General features: G+C 57.3%; 2 protein-coding genes across 2 annotated transcripts in view; both read left to right on the top strand.

The window, feature by feature from the left end:
* The window catches only part of EEIG1 (estrogen-induced osteoclastogenesis regulator 1), a 32506-nt gene extending 19950 nt beyond the window's left edge, over positions 1 to 12556 (top strand). The window contains exons 2-11 of the mRNA XM_058524149.1: positions 2711 to 2831; positions 3078 to 3107; positions 5291 to 5407; positions 7567 to 7613; positions 7768 to 7925; positions 9835 to 9939; positions 10016 to 10211; positions 10654 to 10775; positions 10881 to 10950; positions 12321 to 12556. Coding sequence (XP_058380132.1) covers positions 2711 to 2831; positions 3078 to 3107; positions 5291 to 5407; positions 7567 to 7613; positions 7768 to 7925; positions 9835 to 9939; positions 10016 to 10211; positions 10654 to 10775; positions 10881 to 10950; positions 12321 to 12366 — 1012 coding nt within the window. The 3' untranslated portion in view covers positions 12367 to 12556. The remainder of the gene's footprint in view (positions 1 to 2710; positions 2832 to 3077; positions 3108 to 5290; positions 5408 to 7566; positions 7614 to 7767; positions 7926 to 9834; positions 9940 to 10015; positions 10212 to 10653; positions 10776 to 10880; positions 10951 to 12320) is intronic.
* Positions 12557 to 17302: 4746 nt separating this feature from the next.
* DPM2 (dolichyl-phosphate mannosyltransferase subunit 2, regulatory) lies at positions 17303 to 20222 on the top strand. Its single transcript, XM_058524153.1, has 4 exons — positions 17303 to 17369; positions 17671 to 17760; positions 18567 to 18669; positions 19491 to 20222. Exons 1-4 carry the CDS (start codon positions 17367 to 17369, stop codon positions 19547 to 19549), a joined length of 255 nt encoding a protein of 84 aa, XP_058380136.1. The 5' UTR covers positions 17303 to 17366; the 3' UTR covers positions 19550 to 20222.
* Positions 20223 to 22625: the final 2403 nt, after the last annotated feature.

Raw genomic sequence — 22625 nt, 5'->3', positions numbered from 1 at the left:
GTATGTTGATCTGCAACCTTGCTGAACCTGTGTATTCTAATAGTTTTTTGGTGGATGCCTTAGGATTTTCTACATATAAGATCAAGTCATTTGCCAATAGCGATAGTTTTGTTTCTTCCTTTCCACTACCATGTGTTTTTCTCATTTGTTTGAGCCTCATCTTTCTCCTCCTACCAGAATGTTAAGCTGGTCACTGCTGTGGGCCCAGGGCGTGGCGCAGGGACTGGCACACAGCTGGCACTCAGTTCTTCGAATGAATGAACGAATGGGTGGACCCGGCATGGCCGGGTCAGGTGATGCCCCAGCCCAGAGCTCCCGCTCTCGCCGTGCCACCTGCTGCCTGAGGGTCCCTGCCCATGTCTGCCGGGGTTGGGGACTCTCCCTGCCTCCCCCTTGTCTCTAGCCCTGACCTCTTCTGCTTGTCCCCAGTCTTGGGGCTGTGGGACGTTGCTGGAGCTCACCTTCCTGAAAAGGTCGGAGCATTGTGGTGACTGAGTCCCTCTAGATCCCCAGTGTCGTCATCAGACGAGACATCTCACGGAGCGCTCCAGGCCAGGCCCTGGGCGGGCTTGCTCCCTGAATGCTCCCAGGTGCCCCGAGTGAGTGGGTGGGGTGCCCGTTGTACCCATGAAGATGGAGAGGTGAAGCCCCAGCCCAAGTCGCACAGTGAGTGTGAGGGCTCTGAGCCCAGGTCTGCTTGACCTGAGTCCTGTTACCCCTTGTCAAGCAGGATGTGGGAGAAGCCTTGGTTATGTCCTCAAAGCCTCGTGGAGCCGGGAGGGAGCTCCTCGTAGAGGCTCGGCTCGGGGGCTTTCATGGGCTGATTAAACGGAGAGTACATTTGCTCCTTGCTCGTGCTGTTCCCTCTGCCTGGAACTGGCCCCCCACTGGCTACTCCCCACTCTTTAGTCGGGTCTGAGCTTGAACGTTACCTCCCTGTGGCTAGTCACCTTCCCTGACTCACCGCTTTCCCCCACCCTCTCCTGGTGACACTGAGTCATCACAGGAGTGACTGTCAAACGTCATTCTGTGAATAAAGTCCACAGCAGTGCCTGGCACATACTTGGCCTCCAGAGACATGGGTGGGTGCCTCAGGTACACAGCAGGGCACTGCTGACCCCACAGGCCCAGTTCTGGGCTGCCAGGGTTCTGCCTGCCAGGCTTTCCAGGGCTCTGTGGCCTGTGGACCAAGGTGACGGCTGAGTGCTCTGACTCTGCAGTCTGACGGTTCTGGGTTCATATCCTGCTGTGTGAGTCGCTGGGGATGTGGCCTTGGGCAGTCTCCTGAGCCTCAGCGCCCGCAGCTATAGGAGAGAGGGGCGCAGGGCCCACCTTCTGAGGTTGCCGTGAGAAGCAGACAGCTGTATTCAGGAGATGCTCGGCCTGCCCTGACTTCACCCTCAGGCCCCAATCTGGCGGTTAACCCGAGCTCCACAGGTCCCTAGGGTTAACCTGAGCTCCACAGGTCCCCAGGGTGTGGAGGGGTCACTTCCCCAGCTGTCCGCTTGGCCGTTCCTGTTAGGTGGGATGAGGCTGGAGGTAATGTCTCTCACACTGGCCCCTCCCTTCTGTGGCCACCCCTTCCTGAGCCCCGGTTCTTCCCGGCAGGCTGTGGGGGGACGGAGAGCTGTGCAGGGATGAGGAACTCGTCTCTGCCACCCCCAGGTCCTGCTGAGGCTCCCACAGCAGCTGGGAGAGGCTTGGATGAGCTCCTCTCACCGCCTCCCACTCACTCCCAGGGCACAGACTGCTGCCCTGTGAAGGGAGTGCTGAAGATTTGGGCTTGGTCATGCTCCCCAGGCCCAGGAGGAGCTCAAGGGACTGGAAGGCCAGCCCCCCAGTTAGTGTCTGGGAAGCTGAGGACCCCAGGTTGGTGTCTAAGCCCTGGAGTGGGGAGGGTTAAGTCTGTGGCCCCCAGAGCCAGGCTCCTTGGGTTCGGGTTCCTGTTTGCTGTACCCGTGGTGAACCTCAGGCCAGGGTCTTAGCCCCAGAGCTCCCGGTTTCTTTGAATGAGGGATTGGGCTAATGATTGTAGCTGCCCCAGACAGTTGTTGTTGGAAGGGTTGGCGTGAGCACAGATCGCTGGCACTTGGAGCAGGCTCTGGGGCGGCTGGTTTTGTAAAGTGCTTTGAGTGGTGCCTGGCACATGGAAAGTGCCACATGAGCGTTGGCCATTATTATTATTATTATTGTCATTGTTGTTATTAGTGGTGAAGAAGGGTGTTCTGGAGCCAGGGAGCACTGGGCTGAGGGCCAGCTGATTCCTGGCAGGGTGACACTAGGCAGTTTACCTAGTCTCGGTCTTTTCATCTGTAAAACAGGCTGGTAGTCCAGCCTGGAAAACTGTTCTGAGGGTCACTCGAGATGGCTAGTGGGAGCCTGGCTGGTGGGAGGTAACGGCAGCAGAAGGGGCCACCCAAGGCCACCGGGGGAAGAGAGGCCAGTGAGGGAGGGGGCAGTGGGGAAGAGGGAGCCGAGGGAGGGGGCAGCTGCCCCCATCCTCACTTTACCCTGCCTTGTGTGTTTTCATTTTTTATTACAAATTTTTTTGTTTTTATAACACTTACACAAGCACATTCTTGTTATGACAATAGAGTCACTTTGTGATACAAAGTGAAAAGTGAGAGCCCCCCACCCTGAAGGCAAGCCTCGGCCCTGATACGGGGTCCCCGGGGTTCCCTTGTGCTCACCTGTCCCATTGGACCGGCAGGGAGGAGGTACAGGAGAACCGCGTGCGGTGGCGGAAGAGGTTCACCTTCGTGTGTAAGATGAGCGCCAACCCAGCCACCGGCCTGCTCGATCCCTGCATCTTCCGTGTGTCGGTGCGCAAGGTGAGGCTGCCTCCTGGCTGGGGCTGGGGACTGCGAGCCCAAGGGGCGTCTGTGGGGCCACTGGTCCGGTGGCTTTAGGCCCATCCCCTGGCTTGTCGCCCCCCCCCCAGGAAAAATGGGGTGAATTGCTCTGCCCCTTTTCTTGTCCTCCTCCCCCAGCAGTCAGATTCGGGGGTATTGGGGAGATATATGAGGTCCCTTGGATTCCCTAGTCAACCTGCTGCTTGTGTTTGTCTCCCCGTGCAGGAGCTGAAAGGCGGGAAGGCTTATTCCAAGGTGAGCGGGGCTGTGTGAAGGGGCTGTGGGACGGGCCAGTGGGATGGGCGTGAGAGAAGCTCCCAGAAGAACGTCCAGCCCCCTCCCTGCCCCAAACAGGAGACACTCAGCCCTACGTGAGATGTATAATTTTTTGGAAATATCTTTACTGATAGTCTTTGCGTTTTGCACTTATAAAGGCAGCATATGCTTGTTGCAGCACAAATGGTACAGAAGTTCATGGAGTGAGAAGGACAGTTTCCATCCCTCGTCCTCTCCAGACTTCCTCCCCAGACCCCACTGTTGGGATTCGTTAGGGTCTTTCCATACCTTTTAAGAAAAAAAATATATTATGAAATCTATCATACACACAGAACAGTGAATAAAACGTAGCATGTGGTTTAGAGAGTTCAGATGAGCCCCCGTCTGTGTCCTTGTGTGCATGCAGACAACAGGATTTTTAAATACACAAAAGGGACTTGTTCTAAACAGATTCTGCAGCTTGGTGTTTTACTTGCCGATACGTCTTGGGCATGTTTTCATGTCATCACAAATTTTCTTTTGCTTTCTAACAGCGGCAGTGTCCCGTTGTATGGCTGGGTGACGGGTGACTCAGCCAGTCCCCGCTGTTGCACATATGTGTTGTTGCCAGGTTTTCACTGTACCCAGAGACAGTTCAGCCCTCTGCATTAAAACCTTTTCCACTGGGAAAAGTGGGAGAAGATGACTCTGGAAGGGTTACCTCTGGCTTTGAATAAGGCTGCTCTGCCCTAAACCCCCTTCTCTGTGGGGACTCGCGGCCCACCCTCTGTGAACCCCCAGAGGTGGCCCAGCGGCAGGGAATGGGCTCAGTCAGTCCGGAGGGGAAATGCCCTTGCCTCACCTCACCCTGCATCGCAGGCCCGAGGGAGGTGCTGCGCAGGACGTGTTCCTTCCCACTGACCAGAGCTTAGGAAGCTCAGCATTCTGGGCCGTGCACTCTGCCCTGGCCAGGGACGTTGATGTCCCTCTCCAAAAGCAGAGGGCAAGGTGGCTGAAACTGGATGGGCTGTGGAAGGTGCCATCAGAGTGGAAATTTCTCCTTCCGTTGATTCACGTGGATGGACAGCTGCCCAGCCAGGGGAGAAACTACCAGCAAACAGCCAGAGCATCCCATCTCTGCCTGGCAGACATTTCTCGGGCGCCTAGCACGTGTCAGACCTGCCAGGCCCTTCTGGTCTCTAATCAGACGTCCGTGTGGGCTGAGCTCCCATTGTACAGAAGAGGAAACTGAGGCCCAGAGAGGTGGTGAGACGATGCTGATCAGACCTAATTTCAGGCCTGGCTCCACCAGTTAAGCTCCGTGGGGCCCCGGGCAAGTCACTTCCTCTCTGAAGCTTAGTTTCCTTGTCTGTAAAGTGGGGCTCACTCTGAGTCGATCACAGGGCTGGGATCTGAACCTGAGTCCCTGATTCTGGCACATGTGCCCCTAAGCTCTGCAGTAGAGACTTGCATGTATCAGGTGCCCAGTAAACGTCCCTGGCTGGCTTGGTTGTCCCCCAAGTCCTTAATCCCAGCACCCCTCACCTCACCCTGTTTCTCTCCAGGTCTGGCAGACTTGGCTTCCATCTAAGAGGCCTCCTTAGCCCATATACCCTGTTCTCGCACTTTCTTCCTCTTCCCTCCCCATCCCTTGCTCCTCTCTCTAGAGGCATCTGAGGAGCAGTCCACCAGCCCCTCACTCCAGCCTGCACCAGGGTCTCCTTCTCACCCTGCAGAGTGTCCCCCACCCACCTACCCCCACACTAAGTTCCCACGGGCCTTTGCTTCCCCCTGCCTGCTGGCCTGGCGGCTCCCACAGCACAGCCTTGTTTCTCAGGGAACAATGTGTCTGTGTCACAGACAACAATGTCCTTTCATCTCAGACACTGCCCCGGTGCACACTGGGACGTGACACAAAGACCGCTTTGTGCTGCTCAGGGATGTGAGCTCCTGGCTGTGCCACGTCCATCGGAGCCGCCAACCCGGGCCTCTGTCCTTGGGGGGCCCTCTGTCCTTGGGTGCTGTTTATGCAACAGTCAGTCTGGGCTGTGGGGCTGTGGGGCAGGCCCAGGGGCTTTGCCTGCCCCTCCCCCTCCCACCTCTGCGGAGTTAACCCTTGTGCTGCCAGCCCTGTGCGCACACCCCCCGCAGCAGCCTCCCACACTCTCCTCCATCCCTCCCAGCTGGGCTTCGCCGACTTGAACCTGGCCGAGTTTGCAGGCTCGGGCTCCACAGTGCGCTGCTGCCTGCTGGAGGGATATGACACGAAGAACACCCGCCAGGACAACTCCATCCTCAAGGTACGGGGGGCCCTGCTGGCTCCCCTTCCCCCTCCCACCAAGGGGCAAGGGCAAACTTGCTCCTCATCGGAGTCCCCTGGAGGTTGTTAAAGGTACAGGTTCTCATCCTGACAGGCAGTGAGAGACACTGTGAAGATGTGGGCCTGGGTCTGGAAACCACTATCAGAGGCCTGGCTTAGCCACTGGCCTCAGTTTCCCCATCCATAATTGGGGTTGGGGAGTAAATGCGACAGTCTCAAGAGTTGGTGAGGGCCAGCCCTGTGGCTTAGCGGTTAAGTGCGCGCACTCCGCTACTGGCGGCCCAGGTTCGGATCCCGGGCGCGCACCGAGGCACCACTTCTCAGGCCATGCTGAGGCCACATCCCACATACAGCAACTAGAAGGATGTGCAACTATGACATACAACTATCTACTGGGGCTTTGGGGAAAAAAAGGAGGAGGATTGGCAATAGATGTTAGCTCAGAGCCGGTCTTCCTCAGCAAAAAGAGGAGGATTAGCATGGATGTTACCTCAGGGCTGATCTTCCTCACGCACACACACACAAAAAAAAGTTGGTGAGCACTTTCGGGGAGATCAGCATTGCTGAGTGCTGACCACCTCTTATCCTGTGATGCCTGACAACAGCCCCATGGGTGTGGTGTCTATTATTAGTCCCAGTTTTGCACAGGAGGGAGTTGAGGCACAGAGGTTAGATCATTTGCCTGGGGTCCCAAGCAGAGGTGGCACTTGACCCTGCAATGCAGCTCCTAACTGTTGCTCCACGTGACACGAGGCAGCCTGAGCACCTGGTGGAGCATCCGTGAGCGGAAGAACCTGCCGTCTCTCGCCCTGGGCAGACCGAGGGCGGCTGCTCCGAGGGCCCAGCCACGCCACGGGCAGCTTTCCAGGGCCAGGGCAGCTCCTGCCCCCAGGCAGCTGCCTTGTTGGCCTCTTGGGACAGAGATGTGTGGGTGTGCTGCCAGTGCGTCTCTCTTCCTGTCTCCACACCCTTCCACCTGGCTGTAACAGTCCTGTCTCGACCACACTTCTGTGAGCTGCCCCAGTGGAAGCGTGTTGTGCCCAGGGCAGAGCCAGGCAGGAGGTGGTGGGCAGGGGCTCTGGGTCCTCCTGGACTCTTTGCAGAGGGAACTAGAGTTACCCGAAAAGGTCCAGGCTAATTGTGGGGGCCCTGGGGCCTTTCAGCCTCACCCCAGTGGCCCTGTGCACCCTCAGGGGAGATCAAGGGTGCTGGGGGAGGGGTGGTTCAGACCAGTGGTCTCCATTTTTGTTGGTGGTGGCCCTGGGTCTGAGCACCTCTTTCCTACCCCATCACCCTCTGCCTGTCGCTTCATCTCAGCCCAGATTTGGGAACTCAAACTTTGCCTTGTTTGGGCCATTGCCAAAATGTTTGCCCAAGTAGATGTTAAATTTCTAATGGCTTTTTTTTTTTTAAAGGAGGATAACTTTATTTATTTATTTTTTCCCCCAAGGCCCCAGTAGATAGTCGTATGTCATACCTGCACATCCTTCTAGTTGCTGTATGTGGGACACGGCCTCAGCATGGCCGGAGAAGCGGTGCGTCGGTGCACGCCTGGGATCCGAACCCGGGCGGCCAGCAGCGGAGTGTGCGCTTTTAACCACTAAGCCACAGGACCGGCCCTCTAATGGCTTCTTGCTTGACTTTATTCAACAGACTTTCCCCAAGCCCCTGCCCTCTGTTGTGGACTATGTGAGCACCCCCCAACCATGTCCGGCTCAGTGAGCCCCCTCCTTGCAGGGTGGGCTTTGAGAGCCTCCCTCCCGCCTACTTGTGGAGCTCCTGCGCCCTTGCCTACTCTGAGCCTCAGGGCCCTGAGACAAGGGTGCCTGGGCGGCCCCTCCCTGGAGGGCGCACAGTTAGCTGTAGTTGTAAAGTCACAGTAGTTAGCTTTTGTTGCTCACTCCGTACCAGGCGCCGAGCCGAGCGGAGCCTCATCTCCCCGCGTCCTCTCCACTATCGCACGAGGCAGGTGTTAGGATCGGTTCTGTCTTCTGCACGAGGAAACTGGGCTTCTTCACCAGGGCCAGCAAGGGGCAGAGGCAAGCTCAGAGTCCAAGCTGGTCTGAAGCTGGCACAGGGAGGCAAGGCGCCTGGGCCGGGGGATTGGACAGGGGGTAGCTGATTTCTCCCATCACACAGGTCACCATTGGAATGTTCCTGCTCTCTGGAGACCCCTGCTTCAAGACGTGAGTGCTGGTGCAGGCCACCTGAGGCGGGGCCTCCATCCTGGGTGCTGGGGGAGGGTGGACAGGGACTCTCCACTCCAGGCTCCTGGGCTCCCCTGTCTTTGTCTGACTCCAAGGATGGGGCACCCCAGTCACACTTGTGTGTCCTCCCAAGGCCGCCGTCCACTGCCAAGTCCATCTCCATCCCAGGCCAGGATTCCTCCCTGCAGCTGACCTGTAAGGGTGGCGGGACCAGCAGCAGTGGCAGCAGCAGCACCAACTCCCTGACGGGGTCCCGGCCCCCCAAGGCCCGGCCCACCATCCTCAGCTCAGGTACTGTCCCCACCTGCCCTCCCCACCTCCCCAAAGCTGAAGCTTTTTACCTCCAAGGTGTCCCCCGGTCCCAAGGGAGAAGCTTGCTGAGAAGAGAGAGGTGGTGGGACAGTGTTTGCACCTGTCTGTGCTTCCATTAGGCAGACACTGAGCCCTTCCTGTGTGCCGGGCAGTGCCCTTGGCCCCAGGATCGAAGCAGTGCCCTGGACCGAGACTAACGTGGCCTCGTGGCCCTCTGGGTCTCGCAGGAGAGACAGGCGTCAATCAAGTCAAGTGCATGTCCTCCTACAGATGTGATGCGAGCTGGCTGTGAGAGAGGCACAGAAGTCGTCCGTCTGGGGCCAGGGAAGGCCTGCTGAAGAGGTGGCATTTGAGCTGAATCTGGGCTGTGGGATGCAGTGTTCCTGGCAGGGGGACATGCTGTGAGCTCTTGCTCTCCCTCTTGCTGCATGACCTTGCCTGGCCATTTTGCCTTTCCAGGTCTCAGTTTCCCTCTCTGTAAAATGGGATCAGCAGTAGTAACCACAGCCTGGGTTGCTTTGGGGATTAACTGAGCAAACGTATGTGTCTTGCTTGGCACATAGTACATCCTCTATGTATCTCCCAGCGCTAGGTTTCTATTAAATTATCATTATTACTAATGTTATAAAAAAACCGAATGAGCCTGAGCCTCCAGAGGAGACAGTGTGGCAATCAGGAGGAGGTGCTGCCAGGAGGGGAGGCTCCAGCTGTGCTGTGCTGGTGAAGCAGGGCCGCTGAGGATGAGCCTCGGCCCCTGCACCCCTCCTGGGAGTGAGCTCAGAGCTGGGAGGCGGACTGCCCCCAAGCCGATTAGTGAGCCAGATGGCACGTAGGTGCCCGAATTTGTGCCACAAGAGCAATTAGGGCTCACAGCCTGGGGCAGCTCAGCAGATGTGTGCTGGGTGATTCTGCCCCCGGGGGCTGGGAGCAGTGAGGGACCCTCTGACCTCAAGAGCCAGCTTTCCTCCACTCCCATTTTTCCTGCAGACCCAGCCAGGTGAGGGCCAGAGCAGAAAGCTGGGGTTCTTGGCTGCCTCAGCCTGGGCCTGCACTTGGGAATGGGGGCTTCTCGGCACCATTGGTCTCTCCAGCTTCAGGGTGGAGGTCCGCAGAGAAGAGACCCCAGCACCTGTTGGGGACTTGAAAGACCATGTGGCTTTGGGTGGGGACACAGACAGTCCTGGGGTCCAGCCTGTGTCCTGGCTGTGCTCATCTCTGAAGAGGGGATGGATGTGTTGACCAGGAGAACTGGTGGGTGGGTACTCACAGAGCCCCAGGGTAGATCCCATCTGCTTTCAAAGTTTGTTTCAAAGTTGGGCTTATGGGTGACTTGGGACGGGGCTGTCAGCCACTCCCCCTTCCCCTTATTCACTCCACTCCAGCTACCCTGACCCAAGCTCATTCAAGCCTCAGGGCCTTTGCTTATGCTGTTCCTTCTGTCTGGAAGGCTTTGTCTCTGACTTGCTCCTTCCCCCACCTCCTGAAGATCTTGCATTAAGGCCACCCCCTCAGAGAAGCCTTCCCTGATCCCAGACTGGGTCAGACACCCCATATGCACTGCACCACTTGCTGAAGTGGTGGTTAATTATGGGTCATTTTTTGTTCTGCATTCTTTCTCCCCACCAGCCTGTGACACCCTTCTCTTGTTCACGGCACCCAGTCAAATGGCCTGCGCGGAGGGGCTCCCCAATAGATATTTGTGAAATGAGTGAACCCGGGTTCAGATGCTGAACTGTGGCTTGGGGCTGGTTGCTGTGCCTCTGAACCTGTTTTTTAGTCTGTTAGTGGAAATACATAGTGTCCTCCCCACATCCAGACTCAGTGAGAAGACGTGTGAAGGGCGAGCGCAGGCATCACTGGTAACCCCTGCCCCCTCCCTGCCCTCCAGGGCTGCCGGAGGAGCCGGACCAGAACCTGTCCAGCCCTGAGGAGGTGTTCCACTCCGGCCACTCCCGCAACTCCAGCTATGCCAGCCAGCAGTCCAAGATCTCCGGTGAGTGCCCCCTGGCCCCGACCCTCAGCCTTCCACATCCCCGGCTCCCCTGTAATGACCGGCCCCTGCCCACCAGGCTACAGCACGGAGCACTCGCGCTCCTCCAGCCTCTCGGACCTGACACACCGCCGCAACACGTCCACCAGCAGCAGCGCCTCCGGCGGCCTCAGCATGACCGTGGAGGGCCCCGAGGGCTGCGAGCGTGAGCACCGGCCCCCCGAGAAGCCACCGAGGCCACCCCGGCCACCACATCTGTCCGACCGCTCGTTTCGGTGAGTCTCACTGCTCAGTGCTTCTGGAGAACAGATCTCTCCCGATGGCTCCCTGATTCTCTGCTGCTTTACCTGTAACACGGGGATGACAGGGTCTCTGCCTCAGGTGGTTGGATCTTGACAATTCGACCAACTGATGCTCATGAAGGGCGTTGCCCTGGCCTGGTGTGCACGTGCCCAGCTAGTAGTTGCTGTGTGTGGGTTAGCATACCTTAGGTCCCCTGGTTATGCACCGGGCGGCCTCTCAGAGCCTCTGTGTCCCCATCTGTGAAACAGGCTGATAGTAGCACCAGCTCCACCGGGCTGATGTAAGGGTTAAATGAACACAAGCTGGACGAGCTCTCCCATGCACGCAGAGATCCTGAGTGCCGTGGGTGCGCGCTGTGGTCATCACTGTGCCTGCTACTGCCCTGACTGTTGTGACTCTGCCCCGCCCCCCCAGGCGGAAGAAGGACTCCATGGAGAGCCACCCGACCTGGGTGGATGACACGCGGATCGATGCGGATGACATCGTGGAGAAGATCATGCAGAGCCAGGACTTCACGGACGGCAGCAACACGGAGGGTGAGCTGCCCGTGCCAGGCGGGCTGGGGGGACAATGCCACCTGCTCCAGGGACTCCCTGGCTGCCCCCGCCCCACTCAGCCTCCATCCTCCCGTGTCCCCACAGACAGCAACCTCCGGCTGTTCGTGAGCCGTGACGGCTCCACCACGTTGAGTGGCATCCAGCTGGCCAACAGGTAGGGGTCAAGGTTCAGGGGTGGGCACCAGGGTGGCTGTCAGGGGCACGGTGGTGAGAGCAAGCTCTCTGCAGCCCACTGACCTGGCTTTGAACGCCAGTTCTTGTCACTACAGTGTGACTGGGGCCAGTCACGTTTCTCTGAGCCTCAGTTTCCCCATCTGTCAAATGGTGTGGACCACATCACCTCACCTGGACACCCAGGACAATGCCCCAGGGTTGGTTCTGAGGATCTCAAGGGTAACCTTGGAAAGTGGCTGGCCCAGGGCCTGGCACACAGCAGGAGCTTCCTATATCTTTATTTTGGGCCCTGCTTTCCTTTCCCTTCCTCCTGGATTTGGAAACCCCTAAAAAATGAGGACGATGACTCATTTACTTATTGGACAGATATTTACTGAGCACCAGGCACTGAGCTTGGGGCTAAGGATACAGCAGTGAGCAACACAGGTTCTGCCCACATGATGTTCACAGACCAGGGGGTGGTCGGAGGAAACTTTGGCCTGAACGCTGCAGTTTGTGGAGGGCCCTCTCAGTCGTTTATTTACAGTGTGTTTACCATGTGGCTGGCTCACTGAGTTTGTGAGTGAGTGGAGGAGCTTCCCATGTGCAGGGTTGTGGCAAAGGCTTTGCCCCAGGTTCCTGTGGGCCGGGTGGAAAGGTGCCCATTTAGCATCTAGGGCCAGAGCGGAGGAGACGTGGCTGGGCCCAGGGTCCTGGGACCTGCCCTCTGGTGCTGCTCTGCTGACCCCTGCTGGCCAAGGCTCGAAATTGCAGCCACCATCTCCCTGCGGCCTCCTGGGCTGCCCCTGGGTCAGGTGGGCAGGAAGAAAACAGGGGACCTCTTTGGAGGTTTGTTTACACTCCTCTCTAGCTCACTCTGAAGATGAGGAAGATTGGCTTCGGGAGAGGGAAGAACCAATCCATTTGACATCAAGGGCACAGCAGAGCTGCAAGCCAAGCCCCAGATGTCCATGAACCCCTGGGTGGGCATGGCCTCAGCTGGGAAGAAAGCTGATCAGGCTCCCCAACTGTCTCCTGCGCTCTTGGCAAGCTTCATAATCCCTCTGAGCCTCTGTTTCTTCATCTGTCAAGGGGGGCGGGGTGCAGATCCTCCCTGCCAGGGTTGCTTTGAGGATGAGCACAGCACACCCCAGTGAGTAAGCCTCTGGTGCCCAGGAAGGGCTCCGGCCAGCTCTGCGATCCCACAGACTCTGATACTCACCATTTCTCACCCTGGGCAAGTGACTCAACTTGTCTGAGCCTCAGTTCCCAAAATGGGGCCAGATAACAGTGCCTGCTTATGAAGTACCTCTAAAGGCCTGGCCCAGAAGAGCATTGACGAGGGCGAGCTGACCTGCCTCTCCCCTGCAGGGTCTCCTCTGGGGTCTACGAGCCAGTCGTGATTGAAAGCCATTGAGGAGCGGGTGTTCAGCCTGGAGAAGGGCCCTGCCTTCGCGGGCATCCAGACCCGTGTCATTCCACGAGGGACCTTCCCCTTTGGATCACCGTCTGCGCCGCATCTCATCTGTGCCTCCTCCATGCACTCCAGCCCCTGCCCCTGCCTCAAAGCATCATTCCATTGTCCTCCCAGCCATGCCGGGCCTGCCAGGGCCCGGGCACCACTGTGAATATTCTCTTCCGAACCACTAGAGGGCAGGACACGCGGGCCCATGAGGCAGGTGGGCAAGACAGATGGCCAGGACTGGCCCGCGGGAGACTGACCTGGCCCCTCAGCAAGGACCTGCAGCAGCTCCTACACACAGAGGATGCTTGTGGCTGAGGGGCCTCTTGCCCGGTGTCCCCGCTCACTCCAGGAGCGCCGGCTCAACCATGCCCTGGCAGGGCCTTGCTCCACTGCCCCCTTGTCCTTGGGGGGCCAGTTCACCCCCAGAATCCTGCCACCGTGGCCCTCTGACTGCTTAGTGTTTCAGCTGTCCCTTCCCTGTGTCCTGGGGGACCCGCTGGCGGCCTCCTCCTGGAAGTCAAGACCTCAGACCCCACCCACACTCCAGACTGAGACCCTCTCCCCCAACGAATGTTCTCCTGCTGCCCTGGCAGCCTGCACTTTGCACATGCTTGTCTCCAGCACAGCCCCACAGGCCCTGCCTGCCCTTCCTCTGAGCCCTTCCCAAGAATTCCTGGGCGCTGCCTGCTGTGCAGCCAGCAGCCCAGCTGGAGCCGTCCGGCTGGACCGGGGCACTGCCTCTCCTCCCTCCAGTTAGCTTCAGCTCCAGCCTGAGACCCATGCTGAGAAAGGGGGTTCCCTCTGTCCAGGGCTGGGTCCTGGGCAGCTGGTTTCCTACAGGAAGCCAAGGAAGGTGCCTCCCACGCCCTTGGAGGTCCAGGGCCTGGCTGGGCCAGGCTTGGCAAGCAAAGCCCCCTTTCTCCCCGTCAGGGTCAGCTGGCCCAGGCTGGGGCTGATGCTGAAGAGGCAGGTGGGCTGTGACTGGACTGGCCCGGAGCTGGCTTCCTGGCCAGAAAATCCTCAGCCCTCCTCTGAAAGCATCCCTTTTTCTGGGAGGGGAGAGGCGGGTCCCTTCGGGGGGTGTTCCTAGCGAGGCGCAGTCTGGCCCTGCCTCCCGCCCCGCCCTCGCTGAAGCCTCTGCTCTCAGCACTTTTCCCCCTGGTCCTCATTACTTGCTTGCAGGTGGGTTTGGCTGCCAGCCAGTCCCTGGACAGACTTCCCTGCCGCTCTGAAATTTCATTCATTTTGTATAAACCCAGCAGGCTGGTGTTTACTTAGCCCTATATTTTGTTTTCTTTCCTCTTTTTTTATTTTTTTATCTTCTTTCTTTCTCTCCTTTCTTTTTCTTTCTTTTTTTTTTTTTTTTAGCATTCCCAGTTTGGTATTTTCTCCTCCCCCAGGTGAGGGGAGGTGGTTCTCTTCTCTGCCCTACCTGCTGGCTGGATCCCAGCAGGGCTGGGGGTCTGGATGGGGGGCAGCATCCTGGTCTCTCTCTGGTAGGGGTACAGGTGGGGTGGGGGTGTCCTCCCCAGGCTGGGAGGGGTCCTTGCCCTTCTGCCCCAGCTTGGAGTTGGAGTCTTGGTCTTGGAACCTCCTGGCGTTGGGACCAGAGCATTTGTAGGATTTTTGTTGTTGTTTTTAATCATCTAACTCTTTTAGAAAATGAATGTTAGAAGGTGCCTGCTGAGGCAGGACAGAGCACTGGCTCTGGCTGGAGAAGGCTCTGCTCAGCTCTTCAGGTCCCTTCCTGCCCCATAGACACCTGGCACTTTAAAAGGGATCCGGCCGCACTGTCTCCAGGTGAAGCGACCCCCAGAAGATGGGAGGGTGCTGCCCTTCCCTTCTGTGTCTGGATGACCTCAGCCCAGTGGGCAGGTGCATTCAGGGTGTATTTGGGGTCTGATTCAAAGTTCTGGGGCATTAGGCATAAAACAGCTGGCTTTGGTGCTGTGGGGAGACTCCCCAAAACCAGGAACCCCAGCCCCACCCTCGGCAAGGTCTTAACTTGACAGTCACCCCAGAAGGAGACAGAGCCCGCCACATTCTCCCATGCCAGGCCCTGGGCCAGGGTAATTGGACTGAGAATTCGGCCACAACCAAATTACTGCTGGCTGGAGCCGGAGGCCTGGAGACCTGGCCTCATCCCCACGTAGGAGCCCTTTGTTTGGCCCTCTGGTTCCCTCAAGCTCAGTGAATTCCCACTAGGCGCCCACAGCTCCTGGACTTAAAATTCTATATATAGAGAGAGAAGATATATTAGAGATATTTTTGGAAAGGAATTGGTCTATGCAATGCCAGTTTGGAATCTTCTTGAAAGACAGTTTAACGTTTTTATTAGGAGATTTAAAGAAAATAAATAAAGGTCTACAATATTTTTAGGTAATTTTTTTTCTGGTCACCCCACAAACTGACCACATGGCATGATCTGCCAGGATGGAGAATGTCCATGTTTTCCTCTCTTTAGAGAGGTGAGCAGGGACATGGGGGAGAGGGGAGGTCTTTTTTTTTTTTTTAATTCCCCTCTTATCTAACAGAATGTTGCCACCACCAACCCCCAACCCGCGATGATTCAGTGGACTGTGTTTGTGTCTCTGTCCCAGCTTCTATTGTAGAAAATAACATTGTAAGGGGAAATCAGCCTAGTGTCAGTGTCTTGGTTTGGGGGAAAAAATTAAATGTTGCAGTTTTTGTTTGTTACAGCATGTTGGTTTTTTGTTTGTTTGTTTTACTGAATTGACTTTGGGGTCAAGGACGGCATCTGTAGGAATCCAGATGTGTAAGGTGACAGAATTCTGGGGGTGGGAAGATGTAGGTGGACAGGGTTATCCAAGTCCTGGCTGCCCTCACAACTATTACTACCTTTATTACTCCAGATTTCTGGGGAGGAAACGGAGGCCCAGAAGGGCAGTTTCTCCCCAGTCTCACACCTAGTAAGTGGCAGCTCTGAGCTCAGCCTAAGTTCTAACTGCTGCTCTGCGGACCGCCCCGCGGTCAGGTGGCCTCTAACAAGCATGCCTGAGGACAAGGAACTGTCTGGGCCTCGGTTTTCTCAGCTGCAGATGGGGTGGTGGATCAGATGGGAGAGTGGGCGCACAGCCTGACCTTTGGGAGGTGCTGAGCATTTTCTCAACCTCTGTAAAGCCCCAGGCCGGCATTGTCTCCAGACCTGGGTCCCTCGTTCCCTGCCCCCGACTCAAGTTAGTTAGAGGAGCCAACGGCTTAGCCAAGCTCTGGGAAAGGCAAGTTGCCCTGGGACTTGAATGAGCTCAGGAGTGGCAGGAAGCCTCTGTGGCTTTGCACAGGCCAGAAGGGAGCAGGCTACCAGGCCTCGTCCGTGCTGTAGCACTGCAGTATCCCCACCCCTTCTCAGGGCTGATGCCCACTCATGGCCCCTGTAAACCCGGAGACTGATTCTCAGTCTCCCTCTCTTCTTTGCACACTTGGGGAGGGAAAAGTTGGCCCCCGGCTGAGGCCATAAGTCTGTCCTGAGACAAGAGAGGGAAGGAATTGGGATGTAGGCCAAAGAGGGTTGCTCCTTTGCAACACAGTAATCCAAGTGAAAAATCAGTATGCAAAATGGTAGGGAAAAAAACAGTCGCTCCTACCAGCTTTGGGAGGGCAGTCCCCATAGTCAGAGATGGGCTGAGATGATCCAGGAGCAGGATGCCAGCAGGAGCAAACCATGCCAGGTTCAGATTGCATCTCCACGTGCCCCTCACCCCCCAAGTGGAGACAGCAGGCCAAGAGCCTCCACACAACCCCTCAGGAGGCCTAGAGCCCCTGGATGCTGTACTGTGTGGCATTCCAGGATCTAAAAAAGTCAGCAAATCTTAAAGGTGGGTGGTTGATTCAAAGCTCCTACTTTGTGCCAAGCCCCATTCTAGGCACTCGGGATACAGCAGTGACCACAGACCCTCCTCAGGGAGCTCACAGTCAGGTGGGCCAGATCAGCAAGTAAATCAGCTAATGAAAATGCGGGGACAAGTGTCTGTATGGAGACACACTCCAGGCTGTGGAGCACTGAGAACCTCTGCCCAGCTGCAAAGGTCGCTTCCCTGGGACGTGTGGCATCCCAGTGAGACCTGATGGGTGAGGAGCAGCCAGCCCCATGAGCTGTGGGAAGACTGTTCCAGACCCCGGAGCTGGAGGAGACGTAAAATGTGGTCAGGCCCAACCTCCCCTTGCTCCCAGAAGAAAGGGCCTCCAAGCCTGGGGAGGGGCCTGCACACGCGGCCAGTCCGAAGACCTGTTGCCTGGGCTGCCGCGACACCCAGGACCCTAGAGGCAGATGGTGAGGGAAGGGAGGGTCACCCTGACCTCATTCTTGCAGTGAAGAGGGGACACAGCAAAGGGTCGCCAGGCAAGCCAGGCGATGGTAAGAGGGCGCCCCTCTCAGCCAATCGAAATCCTCCCCATCCCTGCGGGCTCGGGCAGCGCCTCCTCCTCCCACTCCAGGAACATTCTCAGCACCCTCCTCTCAAGAGAGAAATTAGGGCGTCGGGACCAGGAAGTAGGACCCCGGATTCGGATTTTGGCTTCACCACTGACTTGAATTGTGATCTCCTGCAAATCCTCGCGCCCCTCTGAGCCTCATTTTTCAGATGGGACTTCCGACTCCCACCCCCATTCCGCTCTGGCTTTCAGACTTTGGAATATGTAAAGATGGGGTTTTTTTCTGGGGCGAGGTCGGTAGGCCTGAAGCCACGAGCGCCAGCTAGTCTGGGTTCCCAGCTCCGTCCCCTTCCCTCGCGAGATTCGGCAGCAAGTCCCACAATGCCCTTGAGAAACTACAATTCCCGACATGCAAAGGGGGAGGCGGTGCCTGCTTGTTTGGGCAACGCCTGGGCCTGCCTAAGGACTACGACTCCCAGCGTGCCCAGCGGCACAAGGGCCAAGGGCCCGGATCCGGAACCGGATGTGGCTTGTTGCTCCGGGGCTGGAGCGCGGGGGAGATGGTGAGCTTGCGACCGAATGCTGGGGGTGGGTGGCGTCTAGGGGTGGGGTCCCGGTCTATTCAGGAGCCGGGGGTTGGGCGCTCAGAACCGGCATTGCTCCCCCGCCGGCCCAATGTACGGATGAAAACGCCGAAGTCCGGCACTCTCTGTCCAGCGGAGAAATTGACACCCAGTCAGTCACGTCAGATACGTCTATTGAGTGAATGGAAAGCTTAGAGCGTAATCGGGCTGCGACTCCCCCCTCTATTAGTGCACCTGGATGGAGAGTCACTTCGTCAGTTGAGCCCTCCCTTTTCTCCAGGCCACCGGGACGGACCAGGTAGTGGGACTCGGCCTCGTCGCCGTTAGCCTGATCATCTTCACCTACTACACCGCCTGGGTGATTCTCTTGGTACGTGAGCTTTCCCGCCCTCTCTCACCTTCTTCCATCCCTGGAGCTTGAAGCTGACCCCACCATCTTTTAAGCAGCTGCTGTGTGACAGGGACTGTGCTAGTGCCTGCATATCTCATGAAAGCTCCAGAACAGCACTATGAGGAAGAAGCTAGTGGCGTCCCCGTTTTATAAATAAGGACGTTAAGGCTCGGGGAGAAGGGTGGGGCCCAAGGTCGCCCCTTACCTGCTGCCCTGTGAAGCCCTGTTCCTGATTTGCTTTGCCTTTGATGGGAGCTCTAGTCCTTCTGGTTATCCCGCTGGCTCCTGGGCATGATGAGTGCTAATGGATTTTGTTGAGGGTGTTTAGTTTTTTCTTTTTCTCGTGGGAAAATTTGTTGGTTACTGCCTAAGAAGTGGGGTGTGCTTGGAAGGCAAAATCTTGCAGAACTTGGTATCCTTTGGAGAAAAATATTAGTAAAGAAAGCCCTGGAGCCCAGGTTGGGCGTCACTCAAGGATTCCTCCTGTACCCTTTGCCCCTGCTAGGCTGTGAGGGCCTTAGGACAAGTGCTTTGTCTTCTGTTCACTGCCATGTCCCCAGCACCAGCTTAGGCAGGCGCCGGGCAAGTGCCCAGTAAACAACCATTTAATAAATGAAGGAAGGTAGGAAACAGGGCCCCAAAAATGCCATCATTTTACAGAAAAGCAAATGCTGTCCCCAGGCTTTGAATGGGGTCAGCCCCTGAGACAGAGGAGGAGAGATGTTTGGGGTTGGGGGGCTGGGCAAGGTGAGGAATGCTCACCAGAGCTCTGCCCTCTATGGCAGCCGTTCATCGACAGCCAGCATGTCATCCACAAGTATTTCCTGCCCCGAGCCTACGCCATTGCCATCCCACTGGCTGCCGGCCTCCTGCTGCTCCTGTTTGTGGGTAAGTCATCACTCCCCCAACCTGGGCAGGGCGTCTGGGGGATCCCATGACCCTCTCCCACTGCTGAACATACTGCCACGCTTTGGCACTTGCTGTACATCTGTTTGAGGCTCCTTGTCCCCAGCTCACCCCCAGGTTCCTGTTCCTGTTCCTCCTTCAGGGCTGCAAGTCAGTCTTCCGACGCCTCAGGCTCACTGGACTCTAACGGGATGTCTCCCTTTCTCCTGCTCTGTCTACCACCGCCATCCTCACTCTGCTCACACCTCAATCACCTCTCACCCCCTTGTCACCCTGGCTCCTGATTCCTGCACCTCTCTGTCTCCCGTGGTTTAGTGGGTGGGCTCGTAGGGGCAGGGACTGTGGCTTCGTTACCATGGCCTCAGCTCGGCACAGGCCATGGCACTGACTCTGTGCTCAACAAAGTGGTTTGGCTGAGTCAACAATCAGATGACTGGATGAGGGGTGGGTGGGTAGGTGGGTGGATGATAGATGTTGAGTGGGCAGGTGGGTGGGTGGGTAGGTAAGTGAACAGGTGGTTGGGTGAGTAGATGGATGGGTGGGTGGATCTTGTTCCTCATAGGATCTGAAACACCAAGTACAGCAAGTTGCCTGCAGTTGGCACTCAGTTGGTGTTTGTTGAATGAATGTGGGTGGATATGTGGCTTGATGAGTGACTAGGGAGATGACCAGGTGGCCCGGAGGGTGGTTGGGTAGGTGCTTGGCCCCGAGTCTGGGTCGCTCTGCCATGCTGTGCCCTGCTCTGGCCTCCCGGTAGCCCCGAGCCCGGATCTTACCTGGCCTTTCTGGTCTGTATATTCCAGGAGTGTTCATCACCTACGTGATGCTGAAGAACCAGAAGGTGACCAAAAAGGCTCAGTGAAGGCCCAGCCGGGATGAGGCTGCCGGCCCCAGCTCTGCCTCCCCTCCCGGGCAGGGACCAAGGGTGGGGGCCTGCCGGACTCATCCAGGCGCTGCGGCCCTCTCAAGGCTGGCTGCCCTGCAGACACCCCTGTGGGACGGAGCTGTTCAGGACTCACCCCCCCGACTGACCAGAGCCCCTGCTCACCCTTCCAGAAGCCAGGAGGGAGGAGTACCTGGAAGTCTCCCTCTCACCCCCTTCTGGCTCGGCCTGAAAGATGCTGGTCCTTCCCACCTCACCTTCAGACTCCCTGTCACTTCTTCCTCTAGGTTCTACCCTCTTGCCTCAGTTGCCCTCCTATCACATGCTGATGTTGGACTTAGCAGGTTCTGAGGCAGCACGTGACCTCTCCCCACATGTCCTGCCCCTCCACGAAGGTAGCTTTCCTGGTCTGACAAGCCCCAACCCCACATGGACTTCTGGACCAGGAAAGCCCAGCGAGAGGACTGACAGGCCCCAGGACCACCGCCAGGCCTCAGGGCACATTAGGGTGGCCACACCGGGCCCCCAAACCAACCGCTCCTCATGGAGGCCAGCCCCCCAGCTCCAGCGCTGGCCTCCTGGGGAGAGCTGAACAATAAACATTGATGGCGTGTTCGTCTCTGTGCCATCCCTGACCAGGGGCGCCGGGCTTCTCAGGGGCTGCATGGGCTGGGAGCTGGCCCCTGCGTTGGTCTCAGGGCAGGAGACCCTGGTCGTGCAACGAGGGTGCCTGAGGTGCCTCCGGGATCATTCCTGTGCTGACACGGGATAAAGCAGGGCCAGGAACAGACGTGGTTCCGGCCTGGTGCAGCTCACAGCTGGGGAGTGGGTGGAGGCATGGCGACCCTCCAGACACCACATTCGCCTCCACCGTGCCTCCCCTGTGCCAGCCCAGCCAGCATGCGCTAGTATTTGAGGGACCCTCAGGCCAGTCCCCGAAAAGTGCAAGCCTGTTGTCCATCTCTTGTACCTAGCAGCCCAATTTAGCACGGCTGAGCAGTGAGGGCTGCTCACTGAGCCGGAGCAGGGCTGGTTCCACTGTGTTCAGGTTGACTGATCCGGCTCAGCCCCAACCCCCCAGCAATCCCCCTTGTGGGCATCCAGCTCTCCCGTTCACAGTGCCCAGTGTATACCTCCATCCCCGCACACCGTGGACGGTCGCTCTGCCTCCAGTCAGCAGAGGCCTCTCCCTCAGAGAGAGGCTAACTGCAGACACACCTGCCCTCCCCTCACCTGCCCCGCTCTCGCCCCATCCTCCAGTCCAGGCAGAGCTGCCCACCTGGGCCTTGGGTCCTGTCCTTCCCCTGTTGTGGTAGGCACCTCCTATCACCGATGATGCCCCTCTCATGGGAACAGCTTCTGCTCAACAGGGTCCTCCCAGTGTCTCATGAACTTGCTCCAGGCTGCCACATAAAGGACGCTCCATCAACCCAGTAATTCCACCCAAGTCCCTCCCTCTCCTCCCCTCATAGCTGAACTTCGGAGAAGGGTGTCCACACCTGCTGCCTGCACTTCCTCACTTCCGCCGTGCTCAGCGTCTCTCCAGGAAAGCTGCACCCACTGAGACCATGGGTGCACGTGTCCTTGACTGTCTGCCACATTTGGCCTGTGACAGTCCCCCGATGCACCTTCAGATGCTCTCTTGGTGTCTCTGGTGACCCATTCTCCTACTTCATGTCTCTCACTCTGGCTCCTCTGTTCTGCTGTGAGAGGGTGGGCCTCAGGTCACAGGCCTCCTCACCTCACACTTTTCCTGGGTAACCTGGTCCCTACCCAAGCTCACCTCCAGCCCAGCCCTTTCCTGAGCCCCGATGCACTGCACGTGCACCAGCCGCCCACTTGATGTCCCCATTGGGTGTTGTAATGGCACCTCAAATTCTCAAACTCATCCTTTTTTGTTTTGTGAGGAAGATCAGCCCTGAGCTAACATCTGATGCCAATCTTCCTCTTTTTTGCTGAGAAAGACTGGCCCTGAGCTAACATCCATGCCCATCTCCCTCTACTTTATATAGGACGCGGCCACAGCATGGCTTGACAAGCCGTGCGTCGGTGCGCACCCGGGATCCGAACCAGCGAACCCCGGGCCGCCGCAGCGGAGGGCGCACACCTAACCGCTGCACCACTGGGCCAGCCCCAAATTCATCCTTTCGTGTGCTGAATTCTCAGACTTCCCCCCAAGTCTGGCCCTCATGCCTTGTCCCCTCTCACGACTGGCATCATCCTGTGTCCCTGACTCCAGCCTGACAGACATCACTGATCTTGGCTTTCCTCTCCCACCCCCACATCCACACAACCCCAAATCCTGTCCATTCTCCCCTTTTCTCCCCACCCCACCAGTAATCACCTTCCTGATGCAAAGCCACCATCCTCTGCCCTAAGTCACCAAAGGCTTCCTCACTGCTCTCCCCCTGCCCACTCTGATCCCCTCCAGTCTGACAATGCACAACGACCAGTGGCCTTTTAAAAACATGTGAGTATCTTCCTCACACTCACACTTAAAATGCTTCTCCAGGTTCCCACCCTCTCCCTACCATGGCCTACAAGAGCCTGCATGCTCGCTCGCTCACTATCTCCTCTCTCCAGCCATGCTGGCCTTTCATTTCCCGGGGTTCTCCAAAACCCTTTGCACATTCTGCATTGGTTCAACATATATTTATGAAACCCCAGTTTGTGCCAGGCACTGAATCAGGAAAGGAGCCTGGCATGGTTCCAGCCCTCCTGGCACTCCTATTCTAGGGGAGAGGTGTAATAAACAAATAAATGAACAAGACAATTTCAGTGTTAAGGGTGATGGTGAAAATAAAACAAGGTGATGTGATCAAGAATGAGAGGAGGGGATGCTCTCTAAGCAGAGGCAGGCAAGGTGATAAGATGGAATAAGGCAGATGAAAGTCTAGGGAAAAGGATTTCAAGCAGAGGGAACAGCAGCTGCAAAAGCCTGAGGTGTGAAAGTTTCGTGGCTAAGGAGCAGCGGGGAGCCCCTGTGGCCGTGGGGAGGGTGTAGGGAGGAGAGTGGTTTGAGATGGGGCTGGAGAGTGGGCAGATGGGCCTGGGG

Source organism: Diceros bicornis, chromosome 28 (assembly GCF_020826845.1).
Source record: "Diceros bicornis minor isolate mBicDic1 chromosome 28, mDicBic1.mat.cur, whole genome shotgun sequence".
NCBI lineage: Eukaryota > Metazoa > Chordata > Mammalia > Perissodactyla > Rhinocerotidae > Diceros > Diceros bicornis.
Note: the sequence above shows the minus strand (reverse complement) of the source record. Positions and strands in the feature narration are given on the sequence as shown.

Bases quoted from the DNA above. Each gene is read 5' to 3' on its own strand.
- DPM2 (XM_058524153.1), top strand. The intron at 17,761-18,566 runs GTACGTGAGCTT...CCTCTATGGCAG, and splicing joins CCGCCTGGGTGATTCTCTTG to CCGTTCATCGACAGCCAGCA. The intron at 18,670-19,490 runs GTAAGTCATCAC...TGTATATTCCAG, and splicing joins CCTGCTGCTCCTGTTTGTGG to GAGTGTTCATCACCTACGTG.